Source organism: Hylobates moloch, unplaced genomic scaffold, assembly GCF_009828535.3.
Source record: "Hylobates moloch isolate HMO894 unplaced genomic scaffold, HMol_V3 SCAFFOLD_6, whole genome shotgun sequence".
Lineage (NCBI taxonomy): Eukaryota > Metazoa > Chordata > Mammalia > Primates > Hylobatidae > Hylobates > Hylobates moloch.
In genome coordinates, this window is record NW_026652281.1 from 146,732,632 (window position 1) to 146,754,573 (window position 21,942).

Below are 21,942 nucleotides of genomic sequence, written 5' to 3' on the forward strand. Positions count from 1 at the left end.
GCCCACGGCGCGCCACTCGCACATGCGCAGTAGCTGTAGGAGGGGGCGGGCGCTCCATTGGGCGTTTTTCTTAGTTTTTCCTTTACGCGCGGCTTGGGCGGACGTCTCGTGAGACGTGGGACTTCTCGCGGGAACTGCATTCAAAAAGCCCAGGCGCTTACTCGGGAGCTAGCAGAGTGAATGGGCCGGCGACTGGGGAGTTCGCGTCCTGAATGTGGACTCCCTGAGCTCCCGTTAGGAGCCGCTGGCTGCGGCAGCAGGAGACCAGCGTGAGAGGTAGGGGCAAGGGGCCTGGTGGGAGGTGGGTGTGGACAGCGGCAGTGGGGAGAGTCGAACAGGCCCTAAAGAAAGCTAAGGGCCGGGGTCTCGGCCGAGGCCTTTAGCTGAAACATCTCCTTCCCCGGAACCTTGGGGTCTTATACACTGGGTTCCGAGCCGGTCTAATCTTCCGTTGGACCGCCTCGTCGCCCTCAGAGATTCTGGACAAATATGGAAGGCCGGGTCGGTTGCCGGGTCCTCAAAACGATAACCGCCACTGGATCTGCGCTGTGCGGGTACGGTAGCCTCTAGCCCGAACTGAGAAATGGTGCAGATAGGAGATACACACTGGGTTTCAGAGATAGCGCACAAAGAGTAATACCTCATTAATAATTTTTATAAAGATTACATGTTGAAATGATGATGTTTTGAGTATATTTGGTTAAATATGTAAATTAATTTTTCATCTGTGTTTACTTTTTAAAACATGATGGCTCCTAGAACATTTAAAATCACCTACATGGCTCGCGTTATATTTCTGCTGGACAGCACTGCCTCAGCCGTGTCAGATTCTACCCTAATTGCTTTTCATTCGTCATCTCATTTAATCCTTTCAATAACCGATTAGGTGGGTGTTATTGTGCTTGTTTTTATAGATGATTAAACAAGAAATTAAATAACTTGTCCAAGTTCATGCAGCCAGTGAGTAGTGGAGGCGGGGTAAGAACTCAGGCAGTTTGATTCCCAGAGTTTCCTATCTCCCAAATGCTTTGTGTGTGCTATATTTTTGAGAAGCAGGACAGAAAAATGGTTGCAGCACCAGGGTTTGTAGGTAGATTCTAGTTCCCATCACACTTCGCCTGTAAACTTGAGGGTAACCCTAAGCAAGTTACCTAAACTTTCTATGCCTCAGCTTGCATGTGTAAAATGAGGGAAATACCTTCAACCTCTTGAAGTTGTTGAGAAGATTGACTAAGAATGTATATAAAGCACCAAGCACAATGTCTGTCACACATTAGTAGTTTTTAATCAACCACGGCTATCTCTCTTTGTAGATTGATAGGTTAACTCTTTCTCATCCATTACACCTCTGCTGAAAAGTTACCTCCTCAGGAAAATTTTTTTGTCCATGTTCCCTTCTACCCGCTGCCCCCCAGATTAGGACAGCTCCCCCTTGTTACAGGCTCAGGTAGCGTACATCTCTCTCTCTTGCACTTATCATACTTGTAACTTGATTGTTCAATTACTTGATTTAATGTCTTTTCCTAATAGACTGTAGGATTCAAGAAGACAGGAATATTGTTTTAGGTTACCGTTGTGTTGTCAACACTAGCACAATGTCTGACACAATAAGAATTCCAGCAAATCTTTTGAATAAACTAGAGCAAGTTTTTTTTGGCTTCTCTGGATATGCCTGGCTGGAATGTCTTCAGGTTAACCCTATTTTTGTTTTGGTAGTTGAGATGACAGTATTTACTTAACTCAGGCTCATCAAGATAATTAGATGAGATAATATATTTGAAGCACTTAGCATGGCAAATGGTAAATCCTCAACGAATGTAAGTTATTGTAAACAGTACAACATTTAGTTAGCTGGCCCTGTCATGTACAGGCTTTGAAAAGGTCTTGCATTTTAGAGCAGTGACTGCCAAGCTGGGATTACCTAGAACACCTTTTTTTCTCTCTTAAAACTCTATATCTCTTCCCTTGTCTTCATTCTCAGTTAAAGAGCTTGCTTCCTAATTCATTGATAAGTTGAAGCAGTTAAAAGGTTACTTACACAGACTTCCACCACTATACCTGCTTATCAGCATCTGAACTCATGTACTTTGCTTTAAATGAAATATCCATGCTTCTATTAAAACCAGTCTCTCTACATTAAACCTCATCCTGTTTATTCAGGGACATCACTAGCAATTCTCCAGTGTCTTCTAGATCATCAGTGTTTCTTCTCTCCTGGATTTATCCCATGGCCTACAAACACTGTTTTTTTTTCCATCTTAAAAATAAACAAAAAAACTTGTCCCCACTTCCTCTCCAACTGCTGCTCCGTTTATCCATTATCTTTTGCAGCAAACCTGTGCTTGCTATCTTTATTTATCTCCTACCATTCTCTCTCGAAAGCATTCTAGTTAGGCTTTCACCCCCACTTGTATATCAAAACTGTTCTTGTCACCAGAGACCTCCAGGAATTCAAGTTCAATGGCCAGTTCTCTGCCCTCACCTTAATTGCCTTAGCAGCAGCATCTGGCATGATTGATTACTCCCACCTCCTTAATACACTGTTTATTGCCTTCTAGGACAACACATACTCCTGGTTTTCCTTCTACCTCACTGGTCACTCCTGATTCTCCACTGTCTTCTTCCCTACCTCATAACAGGGTTCAGTCCTTGGTCCATTTCTCTTTAAATATTTTTATCCTCTATAGACTGATAATCTCAAATATACATATGCAGCCAAGATTCCTCTTCTCATATATCCAATTGCCTACTTGTCATAGTTCATGTTCAAAACTCAAATTCCTGATTTTATTTCCAAAACATTAGTTACATCAGTGCTTCAGCTGATGGCAATTCCATTTCACTAGGTGCTCAGGCCAGAAGGCTTGGAGGCATTTTTTACTTTTCCCTTTTTCACACATCACAAATTGTATCTTTCAGAAAATCATATTGACCTTACCTTCAAAACTTTCACAATCTGGCCATTTCTCACAGCCTCCTATGCTGCCACCCTAGTCTGAGCCATTTCACATGGTCTCTCCTTCCAGCCTTGTTCCCCTTCTAAACTAGTCAACATAGCAGCCCAAATGATTCTTTTAAATTATATCAGATCCTCTACTCCAGACTTTGGAATGACTTCCCATGTCACCCAGAGTAGGAGCCAAAGTCCTTATAATGGCCTAATTTGCCCACTCTCTACTATTCTCTTAGCCAAATTTCACTCCCTGGGCTTCTTCCTCCCTTAAGGATTCCCCTCTTGCTGGAACATTCTTCTAAATAGCTGCATGGCTGATTCTCTCATCTTCTGCCTCCTGGTTACATCACCTATCTCTTCTTCCCAGATTATTATTCTGTTCTATTTTTTCTCATCTCCCCTTTCTAATTTATTAATATTCTATTACTGTTTATCTTCTCCTCCTAGAATGTAAGTTTCATGAGGGAGGAGATTTTTTTCATCCATTTTGTTCCCTAATGAATCTGAATTGCCCAGAATGGAACCTAGTATATAAGGCATTCAAGAAATACTTGTTCAGTGAATGACCACATTGACTTGAGACATGGGGGAACATCTTGTAATGGCCTGGTGCGCTTTGAAGGCAAAGGTGAATTTGAGTCTAGCTTAGGAGGCTGGGACCAAATAGTAAAGGATAATTAGTAAGATTGATTAAAGTGGAATGTTTCTATATATAATGTTTAAGTCTTTGTTTATAAATCTAGAATGAAAGCAACATCCTTTAATTCTTATGGATATGGTTTCTATTCTTGCATACTTTTATGAATAACTAGAAAAATACTAGTGAATCTCTTTCCAGGAGAGCAGATTTAATATATTCAGGAAGTTAACACTGTTGTGAAAATTTACAGACATGATATTCCTTACTTTACCTTATGAGCCTTATTCACGGCTGCCTTTTTATATTTTATGTATTTATAGTACCCAGACCTTCCTTTTCTGGTGGTATTATTGTTATTATCATTATTATTTCTCAAGACAGTGTCTTGCTCTGTCAGTGCCATGTTCATAACTCACTGAAGCCTCTAACTCCATCAATTTTCCCTCCTTAGCCTCCCAAGTAGCTAGGACTACAGGGGCTTGCCACCATCCCCACCTTATTTATATTGATTGATTGATTGAGATGGAGTCTTGCTATGTTGCTCAGGCTGGTCTCGAATTCCTGGCCTCAAGTGATCCTCCCCAGTTGCTGGGATTACAAGCATGAGCCACCATACCTGCTACTATGAGGTTTCTTGATTACTTTTTTTGTTATTCCCTTAATTTTGATTATATGGATAGTGGTCCAATTATGAGACCAACCTTACCTTAACATATTGGAAGCTTAGCATACAACAACTGAACAGTTTTCTGATGGTGAACTGTTTCGAAGCAAAATTAAATGTATTCTATTCTGCTCTTTAATTTTTAATCCCAAATCAGTAACAGAATTGTCAGAACAGTTCTTGATCTTGGAACAAGAATGCAAATTTGACTACTTATTAGTCAGGAAGAAAATTTTAATGTTTTTATATGGCAGTAGTATTGAGTAGATATATTTCTTCTATTATTGATATTATTGCATGGAGTTTTTTGTATAAGCTTAAGTAGTTTTATTTCCTCTATTTACAGTTGGCTAAAGAAAAGAACATGGAGGCAGATATAATCGCAGATCTTCGATGCAGGCTCAAAGAGGCTGAAGAAGAGCGACTAAAAGCTGCACAGTATGGTTTACAACTAGTAGAGAGTCAAAATGAATTACAGAATCAGTTGGATAAATGTCGTAATGAAATGATGACCATGACTGAGGTAGGACTCTGGACTCCTCTGTCTGCAAGAGTGTACTTAGCTATTGAAGATTTGTCCTGTTTAGCAATTAATAGTAGCACTAGTTTATTCTTTTCTGAAGATTTTAGATCTAGTTCCCTCCCTGCCCCGTCCCTGTTAAAGAAGAATGAACTAAATGAATTCCTGTTATTCTTTCCAACCTAGTGTATTCAGAGTTTGAAAGATCAAGTTATCATTACTCTCTTTGCCACATTTACTACCAGATTTTGCTTTGTCTGCACACTTCCTAGATGACCTCGCTTGTTTTAGACCTCTAAACATCTAAGTGCCCCATGACACTACACCAAGCCCTTAGTTCCCCCTCTGAAATCTAGGTTTGTGTTCAACTGCCCACTAATAGACTTCTCAAACTTAACACAGACAGAAGAGTGGATTCCCTGTCCATTAACCAAATATTCTTTTACGATTTTCTTTAGCTTATTCAGTAAATGTAATAGCATTCAGTTTCTTGAACACCAAAAATCTTTATATACCAAAGATTTTTGGTATATTTTTGGTTTCTTTATATACCAAAAATCTAGAACTTTTAGTCAATATCTTCCCTTTATTTCTCACATTTCACTCATTAATAAGTTCTAAGAACTGGACTACAAAGCATGTATCTTTGCTACTGGCACTGTAGTCCAGATCACCGTCATCGCTCCTAGACAAGTACTGTAGCCTTCTGGCCGGGTTGCCTGCTTCCATTGTTGCCGTTCATGCCATTCATTCTTCACTCAGCATCTAAGTGGTCATGGAAGAATACACCAAAGGTAATGCCACAGCCCTGCTAAAAACCATACAACAGCTTCTGATTGTATTTACAACAAAATCTGAGCTCCATCCTTGGGTTTGTAGATCCCTATGTGACCTGACCCCTGCCAAGCTTCTGACCTCACCTCAAACTGCTTTGCCTTATTCTTGACTATACTAGTCCTCCCTTATGGGCTTTACACCAGCTGTTGCCTTTTTTTGAGTTGTTTACCCCTCACTGCTCTTGGATTGAGTCCTCAGACTTCAGCTTTCAGTTAAGTGTCACCTCAGCAGAGAGGCCAGCCCTTACTATGTAATGTAAAGTTGCCTTGATTCACTTTTTTTTTTTTTTTCTTTTGAAACAGGGTCTCGCTCTGTCGCCCAGGCTGGAATGCAGTGGCGCAATCTTGGCTCACTGTATCCTCCACCTCCTGGGTTCAAGAGATTCTTCTGCCTCAGCCTTCCGAGTAGCTGGGATTACAGATGTGTGCCACCACGTCTGGCTAATTTTTGTGTTTTTAGTAGAGGCGGGGTTTCACCATGTTGGCCAGGCTGGTCTTGAACTCTTGGCTTCAAGTAATCTGCCTGCCTCGGCCTGCCAAGGTGCTGGGATTACAGGCATGAGCCACTGTGCCTGGCCCTGATTCACTCTTAATTATCTGCATTGCTAATTATCTCTAGATTATAAACTCCCTGAGAGAGGGAATTTTGTGTGCCTTGTTCACTATCCTGAATGCCTGCCACACAATTATTTCTTAAAAGAATGAATGAATAAATCTGGGTAATTTAGCAAATGCTCAGTAACATATTTAAACTTGAATCTCAACATTGTAAATATGGCAGGTAAAAAATATCTGTAGCAGGTAAAAATAACTAGTGATGGCAACCTTTGTGTTTCTACATAGTACTGTTGTAAACCAAGAACTGAGTGCAAAGTCATAAAGGCAAAGTAAAGATTACGAATATCACTAATAGAAAATAAAACTGTTATACTTAATCATTTTGAATCATAACTTGTCAGATTTCAGTGTTTAACAGTTAATACTCTTTGCCTTCCTTCAAAATAAAATGGTTTTTGAGGGGAATATTTTAACATTTTTTAAAGCCTCTCGAAGGAGTTCATACTCATAACCTTTTTAATGTCTAAACTTCCCTGTGAGTAAGTAAAAGCCCTTTTAATTACTCCTTTTGTCTCAGCACTGCATTCATTCTGATAGACATTTTGTGAACATTTCTCAGATGACTACATTCTGAAAGTAAAGGCTAATTCAGTATTTCTTTTTTTCTACTATTATTACTACTACATTGTGTTCAGAGCTACAAGTAGAGCATCTCATTATCAAACTAATAATTCTCATGAGGAAAGCTTAAGTGCTGTTAAATCTTTTTTTGTTGTTAGCAGAGATTACTTGACTTGACATGTTGACATACCGTGGAGCACATTTTACTTCATTGACAAGGCACAGAAGCAGTAAGGTATCCCTTGCATGGGTTTAACATAGTCTCGAAATACACCTCAGGGGTTTATTAAGACTGATTAACTACAAAGTTATTCCAGGTTTAACATGTCTTTGTTATTTGGAAAGCAGCAAATGCTTGAAATAAAAATGAAACAATTGAAGTTGAAAACTGATTATATGTAATGGCTTTAGGCTATTTTTATGTAATAGAATTGTAATTGAATCTGTTTTCAGAGTTATGAACAAGAAAAATATACCCTTCAAAGAGAAGTTGAACTCAAGAGTCGAATGTTAGAAAGTTTGAGCTGCGAATGTGAAGCTATTAAACAACAACAAAAAATGCACCTGGAGAAATTGGAAGAACAACTAAGCAGAAGCCATGGACAGGAAGTGAATGAACTAAAAACTAAGGTTGGGATATCTGTGTATTTCAGCGCAAAATATTCCGTATTTATGCAGCCATCTGTAAACTTTAGATGATAAAGATTTTCTTAAGTGTCAGCTTTGCAAAATAGCCAAGATCTAAGTCTTCTTTATCTTAATATTGGAGGTGGGAACACTGAGATACAAGAGTTCGTCTAAGGGACTTGTATAAATTATATCCTACTAATTAAATACAATTATTTAATTTTGGTTGCTGGATATTTGTGAAGGTTTAGTTTACTGACTAGCATGGCCTCCTTGCTGATAGTGAGTACAGTAGTCCCCTTGCAGAAAGCCTGGTCTCCTAGCCTTCCCTGCAGTCAGTGGTATGCTTTGTAATTCTGTAAAACAGGCCAGTAGTTTCTTACTAGTTAATGTGCATTACAAATGACACTTCATAGTTTGTTTACTGAAGATAAACTAATATATGTGATCCAGTTCTTAAAATAATTCTGTGGGAAGGTACCATTATTATCTCCATATACTAGATGAGAGAGCCAGTGTTTAGACAGACCGAGTAAATTGGACACAATTCAAGAACTAGAAATTCTCCATCTAGATTTGAACTGAGGCTGTCTGACTCCAAAGGCTGTGTCACTGAATCACTACATAGTCTAACAACATGTTACACTGGCTCCATTTCAAACATAAATGCAAGATAAATGATTGGTCAGTGGTTTTCCCTTTTCCCAGGTACCCAGTGCTTTCAGGTTGCTTCTAAGGAATCCAGAACTTTTTATCATGTATCTGCTTTGTGTATAGTCTGTACTCTTGACTTTTCCAGACACCTGTCTACCAAAACTTGCCTGACTTTTGTCCTCCTCTCTCAGAAGTCTGTTATCCAATTTTCAGCTTCTTGTATAGCAGCGTGTAAGATTTTTCTTTTTCTGTATACCACCTATACTATTACTTAATTTCTCATTGAGTCTCTTTAAATGTTTACTGATTTTAAGAAACATCAATGAAATTACTTTTTTTTTTCTTTTTTTTTTTTTTGAGACAGTCTCACACTGTTGCCCAGGCTGGAGTGCAGTGGCATGATCTCGGCTCACCTGCAACCTCCGCCTCCCAGGTTCAAACGATTCTCCTGCCTCAGGCTCCTAAGTATCTGGGATTACAGGTGTATGCCACCACGCCCGGCTAATTTTTGTATTTTAATAGAGACGGGGTTTCACCATGTTAGTCAGGCTGGCCTCTAACTCCTGACCTCGTGATCCACCCGCTTCGGCCTCACAAAGTGCTGGGATTACAGGCCTGAGCTACCGCGCCTGGCCAAAATTACATATTTAAGCTTGCTTATTTTTTTCTAGTATACACTAAAACAAACATAGCTATCTGAATATACCTTTGTGTAATATATAATCATCTTGCATACCATTCTGACAGGTAATATCATCCAGCTTGTCTGAAACTAGTCGGATTTGAGGCCCTAATGACTGATAATGATGTGCTTTTTTACCCCACTGGTTGTTATTTTTGTTTTTGCGAAAGTTTTCATCACCTAAACAAAAAAGAGTAATATAGGGAGTATTCAGGGACTGAGGTAAGGCTAATTATAGAGATGGCTTTTTTTTTTTTTTTGGTGGAGCAAAGAGTAAATTAGTGAAATATTTTGTTTTACTGATTTTCTCAAATAACTTATGCCAAAATGTGGAGTTTTTTCAATACCTTTTCTTCTCTTATTTCTCACATTTAATTCATCAAGTTCTAAGAACTTGAGCTACAAAACATCTATGACGCTACTGCCACTCCAGTCCAGACGTTCATCATCTCTTCCCTGGACTACTGCTGTAGCCTTCTGACCAGGTTGCTTGCTTCCATTGTTTCTCTTCATGCCACTCATTCTTCACACCGTAGCCAAGTGGTCACCATCATAGTGCCTCCAGATTGCTTCTGAGGCATCAGACCCACCCTGATTGCTCATGGATTATTTCTGTGTTTATTAAACAAGGTGTGTCACTATCTGTTAAAAGATGCCTAACCTTGGGCAAATAGGAAACTCCAATAGTATCATCATTCAGTAAGTTTCGTTCAATCAGTTCAATCAGTGATGTTTTTTTAGAAGGAAAAAAGTTTCAATTTATGACTTTTTTTTTTTTTTGGCTTTAGATAGAAAAACTGAAAGTGGAATTGGATGAAGCCAGGCTTAGTGAAAAGCAACTGAAGCACCAAGTAGATCATCAGAAGGAACTCCTCTCTTGTAAATCAGAGGAACTGCGCGTAATGTCTGAACGTGTGCAGGAAAGCATGTCTTCAGAGATGCTGGCTCTTCAAATTGAGCTGACAGAAATGGAGAGTATGAAGGTAATTTTTATGGCATGTGTTTCTCAGGGTTTTCTCTCTTTTTTTCCGGCATATTTTTACATGTTTTGGTAATAATTCTTAAGAGCTAGTTTGAAGGCTGAAACATTTTTTGACCGAACTTGCATCTAACTAATTAAAAAATGGGTTTTTTTTAGGTGAATGACTTCATTCATAATACAGCTTTAGCTTATATGATTATATAAGGCAGCCTTTCTTTTAGATTAATGAAACCTCTGGAAGAATTTAGAGGCATATACTCTGATCCCAGATTTTATCATAAGAGCCCAGTGTAAAACGTTGGCTCAGTGGAAGTTGAAATGCATGTGAACTTGGTTTTTTCATTGAAAGCTAAGGTTAATTAAAAATTAAAGCCTGAAATTCATAGAGGAAAAAGGGCAGTCTCTAAATCCATTTGTTTCCTTGTTGAAAAATTTAACAGTAATAGTAATTTCTATTATTTTAGTATGTACCTGACAGCTTTTGACTGGTTCTTTAGTTTTAATTTTGGATGTGAACCACAACTGAGATAAATTGAGCAGCTGACAAATGAAAGATTATTCAAGAGAATTTCCTCCTTTTCAATTCCTGTTAAATAGACCACCCTCAAAGAAGAAGTGAATGAACTACAATACAGACAAGAACAGCTAGAACTTCTTATTACTAACCTAATGCGCCAGGTAGACCGGCTTAAAGAGGAAAAAGAGGAGCGAGAAAAAGAAGCAGTTTCTTACTATAATGCCCTAGAGGTACTGTGATTACAGTAACATCATATTTTCCAATTTATCATAAATTATTTTCTTGCTAATCTAATCTCTGTTGCCTAAATTGTTTTCTTTTGAATTTAGAAAGCTCGTGTAGCAAATCAAGATCTTCAGGTACAGTTGGACCAGGCACTCCAGCAAGCCTTGGATCCCAATAGTAAAGGCAACTCTTTGTTTGCAGAGGTACTTATAAGTATCCTAACTACTAAATTGGTATTTTCATTTACTACCAGAACAATTAAGCATGTTAATATTTTGTAGGTGGAAGATCGAAGGGCAGCAATGGAACGTCAGCTTATCAGTATGAAAGTCAAATATCAGTCACTAAAGAAGCAAAATGTATTTAACAGAGAACAGATGCAGAGAATGAAGGTATAGAACTATCACTACCAAAGGTTTATTAAACAAATTTTGTGTCACCATTACATGTACAAATACATCAAAGAAACTAGCTTTTCCTGCAAGGAGTGTACTTATATGGTTATTTCTAGAACTGCATGATTTCAAAAAATCAGTTTTGACTGAGGCAGGAGAATGGCGTGAACCCGGGAGGCGGAGCTTGCAGTGAGCCGAGATTGCGCCACTGCACTCCAGCCTGGGCGATAGAGCGAGACTCCGTCTCAAAAAAAAAAAAAAAAAAAAAAAATCAGTTTTGAAATTAATCAAAAGATTCATTTATACTTTAAAAATCTTGGAATGAATATTTAGTAATAGTATATTTAGCAGTGATTTTTGTTTGTTTGTTTTAATGGTTACTCACTAGCTTTGACTTAAATCTTTCTTTGTGGAGTAGAAGAAAGAAAAGTATTTCTTATTCTTGGCCTGATGTCTTTCCAAGCATAGCCCTAGGGTTCCTACTTCAGCTGAAACTCGCTGCCTCACCTTTCCTCTGCTCTTTCACCAAGGCTTATTACGGAGTGAAATTTGGATTATTCAGGGTTCCCTTTCCTTAGCCCCTCAAGTCAAGCACATAGACCCTTTTAATTTTACGGGTTTTGTTGGTTGTCATTCTAGCCAAATAAGAGGTAGCAGAAAAACATGTGGAAATTAGAAAGATTTCAGTATTGTAACAGTCCTTAGAATCCTGATCCTTCATCCATTGTGCCTCACTCTACTGAGGTAGTAATTGGAATCTGGAAAGGCTTCCTTCCTTTTATTCAGAATGATGGGCTTTGCCAAAGAAATGGGAAAGGTTAATGATTAAACTTGGGAGTTAGGTGGATTTGGGTTTGAATCATAGTTTTGTCACTTGCTAGCTCTGTGATCTTGGACAAGTATTTTAACTTTCAAAGCGTCAGTACCTCATCTATTAAGTGGAGATGATAGAACCCCCTCTTAGAATTGTCCTACAGTTAAATGAAAGTGTAGTAAAATACTTACCTGCTACTTGGCAAATGAGTGTTTAATGAACAACAGCTGTGAATTTTATTTCTAAGGATGTGCAGACTCTGCTGCCTCATTTCCTGAGACTCTCCCCTGTCTGGGAAGTATTCCTTTATAAATTTTCTCACATTTACTTTAGTTTTCTTACAGTATTTGTTGGGGTTACTTTTAATCTACCAATGTTGCATGATGTCCCAAACTATCTTTAGAGACTAGAAGCATTCTGAATCTTAGGCTAAGTGGACCTAGCCTCCAATCTGGAACAGGAACAAAAAGGGTATCCTTTAAAATGTTAAAAGTCATCTGCAACCTCATATCATTGCTTGTTTTACTCAAAACTATATTTAAACTAATAGGCACTCTTTTCAACTCCAGAAATTTCCAAAGGCAGAAAGAAATGCTAGATTTAGAGTCTACTTAATTCCCCTCTGGTAGCTTTGCAACTCCAGATTTGGGGTGGGGGAGGTATAATTAGGTAAGTTGAGTGCTGCTCTAAAAAAATTAAAACATGGTGTGTTGAAGATTACCCCAGTATACCAAGATAGCCTTTTATCTTTGCTTTTCATGTCATTTGTGAATCTAACATTTGTGGCTGTCAGTAGCTTAGTTTTCCTCACTTAATTAAAGTTAATTAAAATTTTTGAGAAACCCATCAGAACCTTAATAAGAACGAGTGCTTATGATAAGCAGTCTGCAGCGTTTGGCCAGGCTTACTTACCAGTTCAGTGGTGTGCTTTCAGACCACAGCCATGCAAGTCAGTTTTATGTTTCACAAAAGTACAAATAATTACATTACAGACTTCAGTTATTATTCATAAGTAGTCAAAATAAGTATTCAAATGTTATGTCTACAAAAAAATTTATTATTAGATTAGAAATAGCTAATTAGTTTAGTTTCCAAAATGAGTTCAAAGTAATATAGTACAAGCTATGAATTGTATCAAAAAAGTAGTTATCAGAATCTTTCTCTCACTTAATTTTATTAGAGGCGGTAATTTTATTTTTCTAGTTACAAATCGCCACGTTGCTACAGATGAAAGGGTCTCAAACTGAATTTGAGCAGCAGGAACGGTTGCTTGCCATGTTGGAGCAGAAGAATGGTGAAATAAAACATCTTTTAGGTGAAATTAGAAATCTGGAGAAATTTAAGGTATGTATAACACTTAAAAAAACACACATCGAAATTTTGATTTGAATACCTTAAAATTTGGTTTGTATTTTAAGTTTAAATTATTAATAAATATCTTGTGGGAGATACTTTGAGACTAAGTAAATGCCTGTTTGTCCTTATACTTAAACATCCATTGGTGATTCTTGCCTGAAATATAATTCTGTGATGATTGCTAAATGGGTAATTCCATCACTTCTTCTATATTTATTAGTTGGAATTTTAATAAAGGGACAGAAAATAAAAATCTTTTTCCTCACTTATTCATTCATTTATTTATATCAGTATAGCCTCATGGATTCATATTTTATCCTATGAGTTTAATCCATTGCTTGCTTTATTTACTCTGATACTCAAATTGTCCCAGATTTGGTAGTCGAAGTGCTCTTACTTGAATACTTCCTTACTCTATGGCACAACAAGGTTTTCCTAGCTCACCTGTCCCACCTCTGGGATTAGCATTTCTTCAAGGAACATTGGTTTATTTTAGTGGAGAATGGTATTTGTGTAAGCATTTGTGTGTGTGTGTGTGTGTGTGTGTGTGTGTGTGTAAGAATTCACCCGTGTTTCCTACTAGTACGTGTGTGGTTTCATTTTTTACATTTAGAGATCTGATCCCCATTGAAGTTCATTCTTGTATATAATTTGAGGTATAAATCTAATTTTATCTTCTAAACAGGTAGGCAGTTGTCCCAGAGTCATTTGTTAAAAAATCAATCTTGATCCCAGTGATTTGAGTTGAAACCTTTATCATACATCAAGTTTCCCTATATACTTGAGTCTGTTTCTAAATTTTCTGTCTACCCCATTGGTCTGCTTCTCTGTGTGTCAGTACCACACTGTTTTATTAATTATAAAGGCTTTTAAGTATGTTTATCTGGTAGGACTGTTTCCTCACTATACTTTTTATTTTTTCAGTATTTTCCTGTCTATTTTTGAATGTTAGCTTTCATTTACAAACATCTTGTCTAGCACCAAAAAAAGCTTGTTGGCTTTCTATTAAAATTGCATGCAATTTAAGATTTTATAAATTAACTTAGGGAACATTGATATCTTCATTAACCTCCTAATGAACTAAAGTTTTAAATGACAAATTTTTGTAAATGTTAATAACCTCTTAGGCATTCTAAATTGTAGCCATTAGTATGTCATAAAATCTTAAGTTTACATAACTTTATTTCTGTGTCTTATAAAAACTGTTGAAAGAACTACAGATTTGGTTAAATTGGCAGCCTTATGTGTTCCATCAGTGGGCTCAGAACTATACTTTGAAAATTATGGCCTTAAATCGGGGGAATTTTATTTATAACCTGAAATTGTTTCAAGTTTTTAAGCAGATTTACCTTTTTTATCCCACTAGAGAAATGTATAGTTTCCATCAGTCTCAGAAGAGCTTGCACTACATTCTTGCCTGGGGTGGGGGGTAAGAACCTCAGAAGAGGGGTACATCAAATGTAAGTGTAAGGCTCTCATCTTTCTTTCATATTTTTCCAGTTTATGGTTTTGTTACAAAGGCCAGAATTCAATCCAGCAGGCATTTATTTTTCTATTTTAAAAGCCAGGAGAGGGAAGGCAGAGCATGTAGGTAAGGCTAGAAGCCTAGGCCTTGGAGTCAGATTTGGGTTCAGATTCTCTCTTCTTGGTTTACTTTCCTCTGCATTTGGAGCCTGTTTCCTTATCTGTAAGAGAGGAATGTTAATTATTTTACCTACTTCAGAAGGCAAATAAGTTAAATGCATAGTTCTTAGTGTAGTACACGCCAAGGGATATAAATTCAGGAAGTGATGGTGCTATTATTAATAAACATACACCAACCTTACTTGTTATTTAAGTAATACAAATTTTTGCTTTTTTAAGAATTTATATGAAAGTATGGAATCTAAGCCTTCAGTCGACTCTGGTGCTCTGGAAGATAACACCTATTATACAGATTTACTTCAGATGAAGCTGGATAACTTAAAGTAAGTGTCTGAGTTGGTGGATGGAAAGATGGACATGTCACTTGCTTATTACAGTAGTGTCAATGACTACAAAGTTTTTTTGAAATTGCCAAAGGAAATTTTCCAAAAAGGTAACAAAATCATCTTTGTGGAGATATTCGTGCATGAGTACATGTGAAAGACTATTTCCTGCTCTGTCCATTTCCTTTCAAGAATGCACGAGTATTTTTTAGATTTAACACTACTATTGTTAAGGATTATTTAAATTGTTTATTGTTTCTTTGTTACTAAAAACCCCAGAAAAATGTATTTTTAACTAAGAGTTCAAATATGCAATGAAATATTTATACCACTACACTTATTATATGTGTTTTAATACTCGTTGGTTCTCCTTTTTCATTATCATAGCAAAGAAATTGAAAGCACTAAAGGTGAATTGTCCATACAGCGAATGAAAGCATTATTTGAGAGCCAACGGGCTCTGGATATTGAGCGAAAACTTTTTGCAAATGAAAGATGCCTCCAGCTTTCAGAAAGTGAAAATATGAAACTGAGAGCTAAACTAGATGAATTGAAACTAAAATATGAACCTGAAGGTATATATGTCTCATATATTTTTGTCTTTTAAATTATGAGTAATCCTGAGAAATTATATCAAATTATTTTCTTACCATAGATTTATGCAAATATATTACAAACTCATTTGTAGTTATATACCTGTAGTTAATAAAGCAAATTTATTGTGTGAAATAGGTAGGAAAATTCAGAGAGAACTGGATACTGGGTGTGCATGAATATAACATGTATCCTTTTTGGATATCTAAATTCATCATACTGTATAGTAGAAACTTGAGATTTGAGACTTTCCCATTTTAAGATTACAGTATTTTATGTCATACCTAATAGTTTAATTATGTTGAAGCAGCTGATGTTTGGAAGCTATACGAGGTAGGACTGTTAATAGAAAATCTAAAGTAATGGAGACTTTAAAAAGGTGGGTCTTTATCTCTGCCTCTGATGGAAGTCTGGAGGAGGCCTTCCAGGACTGGGAAAGCACTCCACGCTATCAGGATTCAGGCTTCTTGTGTTTGTTGGTCTGCTGCCATCCCATTGAGCAGAATTTAGTCATGCAGCCTCACCTGCTGACAGGAAAGGCTGAGAAATGCAGTCTTGATTCTCAGGGGCCATGTTCCTAACTAAATATTGGAAATTCTTTTATTAAGGAAGAACAGTGAGCCAGGCGTGGTGGCTTTGCCTGTAATCCCAGCTCTTGGGGAGGCAGAGGGAGGAGGATAGCTGTGCCCAGGAATTTGAGATTTGGTTGGGCAATATAGCAAGACCCCATTCTCCACCAAAAGGCGGGGGAAAGGAAAGAACAGTGAAACGTATTAGGGAATATCTAGCAAGTCTAATGACTGAGCTAGAAAGTAACCTAACCATACAGTCTCTGCATCTTACATACTACAGAGAGTGAAGTTTACTGTATATAAATTCAAAAACAAAAGGCCAAGTGTGAAGGAGTCTAAGAATGTGATGGTTCTACAACACCCCTTCCCTGAAAGAGTGTTACATGTTTTAGGTTAAGGATTCTCAACAAGTTTTTGTCCCTGCACTCTGTACATGCCTCAGTCTCTCTTCATATTGTCTCAGTGAACTGCTATGATTCTTAACAGTAGTGGGGAGGTTGCCAAAAATAGGAAGGTTTTTACACAATTTTAAAAGGATTCTCTTGCTCTTACTCTTTTTTTTTTCTTCCATGATTCTGATAGGCTCCCCTGATTAACAATTATCCATTATGAATTTCAAACATCTGTTGAACTGAACACAGCAAATAGATAGGAGGCAGGGTAGTGAATCCTGATAATGTGGGTTTCAAAGGAGCAGTGCCCGAAAAAGGGGAAATCATGGTCTAAAAGCAACAATGTAGAGCAAAAACAGCAACCCCTTGTGCTACCAGGGTTCCTCAGACTCTACGAACATTTTCATGTTGAAAATGAAACATTGATAATGGGCATAGGGAAAAGACACTAGAGCAGTTAATTCAGTGGCTGTGTGTATGACCTGTTTAGATAGAATGATATTAGGCCATGAGGATAGAAGGCATTGCAGTAGTCTTTGATGAGACATGATAGGATTGGACTAGGGAAGTATCCATCATAAAAGTAGGCTGATTCTGCTTATATTTTGTAGGTAGAGCTAACAGGCATATATTATCAATATTCAGAAAGTTTGGCCTATTCTTATCATTTAATCCTTCTAACACACAATACCAAGTGAAGTGGGTTCTTTTAATCCCCACTTTACAGATAAAATGAAGCTCAGAGAGGTTAAATAATTCCCCAAAGACATGACTGCCAAATACGAGGATTAGGATTCGAACCTGGACTCTGCCACTGTCTCTTCATCTCCACACTGAGATCTTATGAACCACCTTTTTCAAAACATCAGAAGAGAACACTGAAGCATTCATGCCTAGAGTCAAAATATTGAATTCCCAAGGAAAAATATATAGCCAAATAAACTTTAAAGTATATAGTTTATATAGATTCCATGATAAAGAATAAAAGGTAGACACAAACAATGCATTTCAGTGAGGAGATGGTTGCATTTTAAAAGAATGGAAAAAGGTATACATATAACTAATTCTGGCTTCTTGTGTTGATTGTGTCTTTGTTTTCTTAGATTTTTTCTTTTTCCCACTCGTTTTTATTCTCAGAGACAGTTGAAGTGCCTGTACTGAAAAAGAGGCGTGAGGTGCTGCCTGTGGATATAACCACCTCTAAAGTCGCATGTGTCAACGACAGTGCTGTCGGGGGAGAAGTTTATCGATTACCGCCTCAAAAAGATGAGACACAGTCCTGTCCTAACAGTTTAGAAGATAACAACTTGCAATTAGAAAAATCAGTTTCTATACACACACCAGTAGTCAGTCTCTCTCCTCACAAAAATCTGCCCGTGGATATGCAGCTAAAGAAGGAAAAGAAATGTGTGAAACTCATAGGAGTTCCCGCTGACGCTGAGGCCTTAAGTGAAAGAAGTGGAAACACCCCTAACTCTCCCAGGTCAGTGTCCTCTTTTCCTCCAGGCAGCCAGCAGACCCCTCCATCTCTCCTCTCTCGCTGCATGAACTGTGCTGTCTGTTTCTTTATCTACTTTCTTACTATTGCATGCAGTATAATTCCTCAGTTTCATCTACCTACCTTCAACTTTTCCAGAACTTTAAGAAAGACTAAACTGATTGCAAAGGGAAAGGACTCCTGAATAAGGCAATCACATTAAAAAGTTACACGTTTCTGTTTCATGAAAGGAAATATCACAGTCTAACACATCTCTGAATGTTTTATCAGTTTGAATAAATGTACTGTTATTTTTCTCCTGGTTCAAGCATGGCCATGAAAGAAAAATTAACTTACTTTCTCAAAGGGCTTTCCAGTAGTCTAAGAAATTTCAGCCTTCTAGAAAACGTAGGTGAATTTTTTATGTCTTTTGAAGTTGCTTATCCTAGGCCTTCAAAAATGGGCTTTAATACTTATTTTGACATTTTTACATATCAAAGCTAACTCATTTTCATTGTTTCCAAAACTTGAAAGCCTCTAGTTTCTGCATAATTGAGTTTATAACTAAAAGAAATAGTGTCAGATATGTGTGCCTGAAGGAATTAATGTCCTAAGGGCTTAGTCCTTTAAAAAAATAAAAATAGGGCCGGGCGCGGTGGCTCACGCTTGTAATCCTAGCACTTTGGGAGGCCGAGGCGGGTGGATCACGAGGTCAGGAGATCGAGACCGCGGTGAAACCCCGTCTCTACTAAAAATACAAAAAATTAGCCGGGCGTGGTGGCGGGCGCCTGTAGTCCCAGCTACTGGGGCGGCTGAGGCAGGAGAATGGCGTGAACCCGGGAGGCGGAGCTTGCAGTGAGCCGAGATCGCGCCACTGCACTCCAGCCTGGGTGAGAGAGCGAGACTCCGTCTCAAAAAAAAATAAAAATAAAAAAATAAAAATAATCGAGGTCAGAAGGTAAGAGAAAGTGAATGGAAGGGAAAGGTAAGTAGCAGTGGCTGAGGCTCGAGTTCTGGATGTGCGCAGCAGGAGAAGTGAATGAGGAAATTGAAGAAAGTAAAAGAAAGATGAAGGATGTCTGCATGCAGTGGGATTGTTAGAGGCATTTAAAACAAATATCTAGACATTCAAAAAGATATGCCAATAGCTAGCCTGGATTATCTCCTATGAAATGAGATGTTGAAGGTGCTACTAGGGCTACATTAGTCTTAGAGAGTAGAGACAGATTAATAAGACATTTTACTAATGTGCATTTGAGTAGAGAGAGTTAAGACAGCCTGTGTAAAAGGGCTTCCTTATATGTTTTATCTGATTTCTCTCCAAGTCTTCAGTGCCACTAAATACTCAACAGTAAAAGCACTTTAACAATGTTAGCTGCTATTATTATAAGGAATAATAATTTATTACTCCCTCCTTGGATTTTTATATAATGTTATAACCTCTGAGTCACATAAAATAAAAACTTGCCATTCTTAAGGAAAAAGTAACTTCAAATGAGTATCTGCCACATACCCATGGTTTCAAAGAGTTCTGAAATGAATCCAGCAGATTATGCCTGTTTATATGTGATGCATTGTATAAACATCCTTGACCAGTGTATATTTCTGGAGGTGGATTTCCAGAATTGATAAGTGCCAGCCTTGCTATCTGTATTGTCTTCATTCCTTTTTCTGCCTTTTTTTGCTTGATAAAAAATCACTTAAGCAAATGTATGTGGCTAATTGACTCAAGTAGCACGTTGGAAACTTTTTGTCTTGTTAAACAAAAAATAAAATACCAGAAAACATTTGTGTGTATGTGTGTGTGTGAGTCCATCTGCTAACTTAAGATGTTTCCACCTCTTGTTTTCTGCCTGTTTAACTTAGATACACAATCCTAAGATAATTTTGGAACAATAAATACGGCTTTTATTGGGAACTTCACTATTGCATGCTTTACAAAACTAATTGGTGTTCTTGTTACCAAGAATCTTTACATGCCTTTAAGAATATCTCCCTACTGTTTATCTTTTCTTTATTCTACTAGTTGAAACTCAAATTTTTTAATATGAAACAAGTAGACATCTATTCATGCAGCCCAAGATTCCATGTTATTTTTGTCTTGCCTTTTGTATGTCATGTTAACATTAAAATATTGCTGTAACATTTCAGTTTTTGTGTTAGGTGTGCTTATCATGATAGGTGCCCTGTCATATTTTAATTCTTTAATTTAGGCCTTGCCATGGCTTTTTAAAGATATTCTTTAGACTTAAAAAATAATTGGCCCAGCGTGGTGCCTCACACCTGTAATCTCAGCACTTTGGGAGGCTGAGGCAGGTGGATCACAAGGTCAAGAGATCCAGACCATCCTGACCAATGTGGTGAAACCCTGTCTGTACTAAAAATACAAAAATTAGCTGCATGTGGGGGTGCACACCTATAGTCCCAGCTACTCTGGTGGCTGAGGCAGGAGAATCGCTTGAACCCGGGAGGCGGAGGTTGCAGTGAGCCGAGATCATGCCACTGCACTCCAGCCTGGCGACAGAGTGAGACTCTGTCTCAAAAAATAGTAATAATAATAATAATTGAGCCTATTGATATAAAAAGACTCTTAGGCAGTGACTTAATATTCTTACAGTATTAGAGTCAACTATATTTTTTTTCCTTGAATACCATGCCTTATTGGAGGTCCATTATACTGGGGGTTTGTTTCTTCAATCCTTCATAACCACATTTGAATTCAGAGTGGATGCTTTAATGCCTGTAGGTTAGCTGCTGAATCAAAGCTTCAAACAGAAGTTAAAGAAGGAAAAGAAACTGCAAGCAAATTGGAAAAAGAAACTTGTAAGAAATCACACCCTATTCTATATGTGTCTTCTAAATCTACTCCAGAGACCCAGTGCCCTCAACAGTAAAGACTTTTCTTTAATAAGAGTACTGTACCACTGCCTCAAAAGTTACTGTGGTGCTTAAGTTTGTCTTTATCTGACGTATATCACCTTCTGGGTTATTTATTCATTGTGCCAGGACCTGGCATTTTCATGTGCCTTTGACCAGGTGTTCAGAATTTGCTTGACTCTAACCTGGAGAGCTTCTTAAGTGATGACCCTTCATGGAGCTTCTATGACAGTGAATAAACTATTAACTGAAGGAAAATGTTATAATTAATGTATCTATTTGCTGCATTGTATATGGATTAAATGATAAAAACAATCTACCCTCAGAGCCATGTATTTGAGAACGCTTAAATCGTATTTTCCTATGTACTTTTTTTTATATAGTTTTAAACTATGTTGTAAAAATAGGAAGGTTGTAAACTATGTTGTAAAAATAGGAAATGTGGCTAAAAATATATGCATTATATTGTTTCAGGATTTTGTCAGTGTTTAAAGAACCAATGTTCATCTTTGTATTTATATACATGATTTAAATTTTGTCTAAAATTTTAAATAAAACTGTAGTGATTTATCCTTAAATCTCTTACTCTCTATAGATAACAGGATGTTATCAAAAGGGAATAAAAAGCACTTTGGGAGGCTGAGGTGGGTGGATCGCTTGAGCCCAGGAATTCGAGACTAGCCTGGGCTACATGGCAAAACCCCGTATCTACAAAAAAATGCAAAAAATTAGCTGGACATGATGGTGCACACCTGTAGTCCCAGCTACTCCAGAGACTGAGGTGGTGGGATCATCTGAGCCCAGTAAGGAGGTCGAGGCTGTAGTTGAGCTGTGATCATACTACTACACTCCAGACTGGGCAACACAGCAAGACCCTGTCTCAAAAAAAAGTGGGGGAAATAAGAGGAAAAAAGAAACCTCAGGAATTCTTAATTCCCTTATGTATAATTTTATGGTTAATTGTGTGTACATATACGGACAGTCCCTGACATAACAATGGTTTGACTTAATGATTTTTC

At 37.6% G+C, this 21,942-nt stretch overlaps 1 protein-coding gene across 4 annotated transcripts; it reads left to right on the forward strand.

Annotated features, from left to right (window-relative positions):
- The first annotated feature begins 115 nt into the window (after window positions 1-115).
- Window positions 116-21,501, forward strand: SPDL1 (spindle apparatus coiled-coil protein 1). Of its 4 annotated transcripts, none has more exons than XM_032158598.2 (12): window positions 116-276; window positions 4,604-4,780; window positions 7,246-7,422; window positions 9,544-9,738; window positions 10,335-10,484; window positions 10,584-10,682; window positions 10,761-10,871; window positions 12,892-13,032; window positions 14,908-15,011; window positions 15,399-15,586; window positions 17,707-18,052; window positions 20,793-21,501. In XM_032158598.2, the coding sequence occupies exons 2-12, from the start codon at window positions 4,622-4,624 to the stop codon at window positions 20,938-20,940; spliced, it is 1,818 nt and encodes a 605-aa protein (XP_032014489.1). In that variant the 5' UTR covers window positions 116-276; window positions 4,604-4,621; the 3' UTR covers window positions 20,941-21,501. The 4 variants fall into 4 exon arrangements, with proteins under 4 accessions (XP_032014489.1, XP_032014487.1, XP_058296110.1 ...); XM_058440127.1 differs by lacking the exon at window positions 116-276 and adding an exon at window positions 331-554; XM_032158596.2 differs by lacking the exon at window positions 20,793-21,501 and having other exon boundaries at window positions 17,707-18,683.
- Window positions 21,502-21,942: the final 441 nt, after the last annotated feature.

What these genes read in the sequence shown, in the direction of transcription:
- SPDL1 (XM_032158596.2), top strand. Translation starts at nt 4,622, where the DNA reads ATGGAGGCAGATATAATCGCAGATCTTCGATGCAGGCTCAAAGAGGCT. An exon ending in AACAGATGCAGAGAATGAAG is followed by an intron (nt 10,872 to 12,891) that starts GTATAGAACTAT and finishes TTATTTTTCTAG; the next exon opens with TTACAAATCGCCACGTTGCT. An exon ending in ACTAAAATATGAACCTGAAG is followed by an intron (nt 15,587 to 17,706) that starts GTATATATGTCT and finishes TTTTATTCTCAG; the next exon opens with AGACAGTTGAAGTGCCTGTA.